This window comes from Cebus imitator, unplaced genomic scaffold (assembly GCF_001604975.1).
Source record: "Cebus imitator isolate Cc_AM_T3 unplaced genomic scaffold, Cebus_imitator-1.0 Scaffold169, whole genome shotgun sequence".
In the NCBI taxonomy this organism is placed as follows: Eukaryota; Metazoa; Chordata; class Mammalia; order Primates; family Cebidae; genus Cebus; species Cebus imitator.
Window position 1 is genome coordinate 2,597,658 of NW_016107484.1, and position 2,128 is coordinate 2,599,785.

General features: G+C 49.6%; 2 protein-coding genes across 4 annotated transcripts in view; one reads left to right on the forward strand and one right to left on the reverse strand.

Moving 5' to 3' along the window:
• EIF2B1 (eukaryotic translation initiation factor 2B subunit alpha) overlaps nucleotides 1–1,225 on the reverse strand; it is a 15,089-nt gene extending 13,864 nt beyond the window's left edge. The window contains exons 1-2 of the mRNA XM_017544401.2: nucleotides 996–1,225; nucleotides 72–173 (exon numbers count right to left, since the gene is read on the reverse strand). Of these exons, the coding sequence (XP_017399890.1) occupies nucleotides 72–173; nucleotides 996–1,008 (115 nt within the window). The 5' untranslated portion in view covers nucleotides 1,009–1,225. The remainder of the gene's footprint in view (nucleotides 1–71; nucleotides 174–995) is intronic.
• Nucleotides 1–2,128, forward strand: part of GTF2H3 (general transcription factor IIH subunit 3) — a 40,871-nt gene that overhangs the window by 10,029 nt on the left and 28,714 nt on the right. For 2 of the 3 annotated variants that reach the window (XM_017544402.2, XM_037744254.1), the window contains exon 1: nucleotides 1,170–1,326. The exons of the other annotated variant lie outside the window; for it this stretch is intronic. In XM_017544402.2, coding sequence (XP_017399891.1) covers nucleotides 1,314–1,326 — 13 coding nt within the window. In that variant the 5' untranslated portion in view covers nucleotides 1,170–1,313. Of the gene's footprint in view, nucleotides 1–1,169; nucleotides 1,327–2,128 lie in introns of those variants that run through there. 3 annotated transcript variants of the gene reach the window in all.

Below are 2,128 nucleotides of genomic sequence, written 5' to 3' on the forward strand. Positions count from 1 at the left end.
AAAAAAAAAAAAAAAAAAAAAAAAAAAAGCCTTTCCTAAGTCCCAGAGTGTTCACAGATGAACTTCTGTACCTTTATCTCTCTTCAAGAACTCCAGCAATGTCCGGATGGCAGCCACTGCTGAGGCCATGTCAGGATCTTCTTTCATCTGAGACTTAAAGTATTCAATTAACTCTGGAAAAAGTGAAATAAGTGACTTATCTAATTCATTTAGCAACATGTAAGGCAAGAGAGCTTGTTAATGACTGCTGGCTTTAAGAAGCAAAATAATTTTAAAAATACTTTTCTTTTTAGGGCATTTGGTTTCAGAGAACAATAAAAATTGATGGGAATAGAGAAAACACTACTTTACTGTTTGCAAGATCTCCTTCTTATTTTGAAAAAGCTGCTGGTGTGCAAGGTCTAAAAATTACGCCCGAGTAAATGATGATGAAAAGTCTTCCTCTCTTCCATCCTTGGCCCTAAGATCTGAAAGGATCCCAAAGTCAACCCCCTCACCAATTTCTCCTGCGGCCCTCCAGTCTACGCTAATACAAGTCCATTCACAGACACATACATGTACAAATATTATATATGGAGTTCCACCCACTCCCCTTTATTTCTTTACAGGAAAGGTATATTAGTTTGCCCTTGTTTTTCACTTAATAAAACACCTGAATAGCCATACTAGATGAGCACATCAAATATGCCTTATTCATTCTAATTTTAGTAACAGATCCAATCGGGCAGGGAGTCTTACTCCTACTTCAAAACTATGAAGGGCCTTCTGGAGACGGCCACTGGGAAGGAGCGTATATATGGGAGGGGTGTCTGCAGATACTGTCAGGGCGCATCCCTGAAAACAAGAGCAGCAGGGGGTTTAGTCGTGACTCGAGGAAACACATCCAGAGGAGCAGCCTGAAATTCGAAAGAAATCTCTCCGGGAGCTCAGCCTGGGTGTGAGAGGTTGGGGGGGACCCCTGAACGGCTCTGCAGCGCTGTCCTGTCCTGATTTACCCATTTTGTCCATGGTGTTCTTCTGCTGCGGAGCCCCAGAAGACAGTACACGCCCGCGCAGTCTTGAACTGGTCAGCCTGCCGCGCCGCCTGCGAGCCAGTCTGACAGCGCGCGGCACACCTCCGCACCCCACTTCCGGCGCACTTCTGTACCTTACTTCCGGCGCACCTCTGTATTCCACTTCCGGTGCTTAGCGGGCTGGGCCGGGTTAACACACCCGGCGAGTCACTCCGCGGCGCCAGACGTTGGGCTGCGCAGGATCTGGGACGCTCGCCTGACTGATCACCGCTTGCTCTGCGCTGAGGTGCTGGAGCAGCCATGGGGTCAGATGGTGAGCACCTTGCAGGGCAGGACTCCGACCCCGGGGCTCGGCGGGCTCTGTTCGGCTACCACCCGCCAAATGGAGTGTGTCTGTTGGGCTGGGTGGAACCCGTTTGGTGTTTAGAGGAGTAGCCAAGGCATTCATTCATTCAGTAAATATTTTTGGATCGCCTCCTGTGTGCAGGCGTTATTTTTTGTATTGGAGCAGAGATCGTGACAGACAGGGGCCCTCGTGGAGGTTACAGTCTAGTAGGTGAGACAGACGAAAATAATTTCAGCCGGGAGCCGTGGATTAGGCCTGTAATCCCAACACTTTGGGAGGCCGAGGCAGGAGAATCACTTGAACCAGAGAGTTCAAGACCAGCCTGGGCAGCACAGCCAGATTCCATCTCTAGTAATAATAATAATAATAATAATAATTAGCCGGGTGTGGTGGCGCGTGCCTCTGGTCCCAGCTAATGGGGAGGCTGAGGCGGTAGAATCACTTGAGCCTAGGATTTCAAGGCTTCAGTAAGCTATGATCGCACCACGGTACCCAGTCTGGGCGACAGGGCATGACCTCGTCAATAAAAAAATTTAAAAAGGGCCGGGCGCGGTGGCTCAAGCCTGTAATCCCAGCACTTTGGGAGGCCGAGGCGGGTGGATCACGAGGTCGAGAGATCGAGACCATCCTGGTCAGCACGGTGAAACCCCGTCTCTACTAAAAAAAAATGCAAAAAATTAGCTGGGCATGGTGGCACGTGCCTGTAATCCCAGCTACTTAGGAGGCTGAGGCAGGAGAATTGCCTGAACCCAGGACGCGGAGGTTGCGG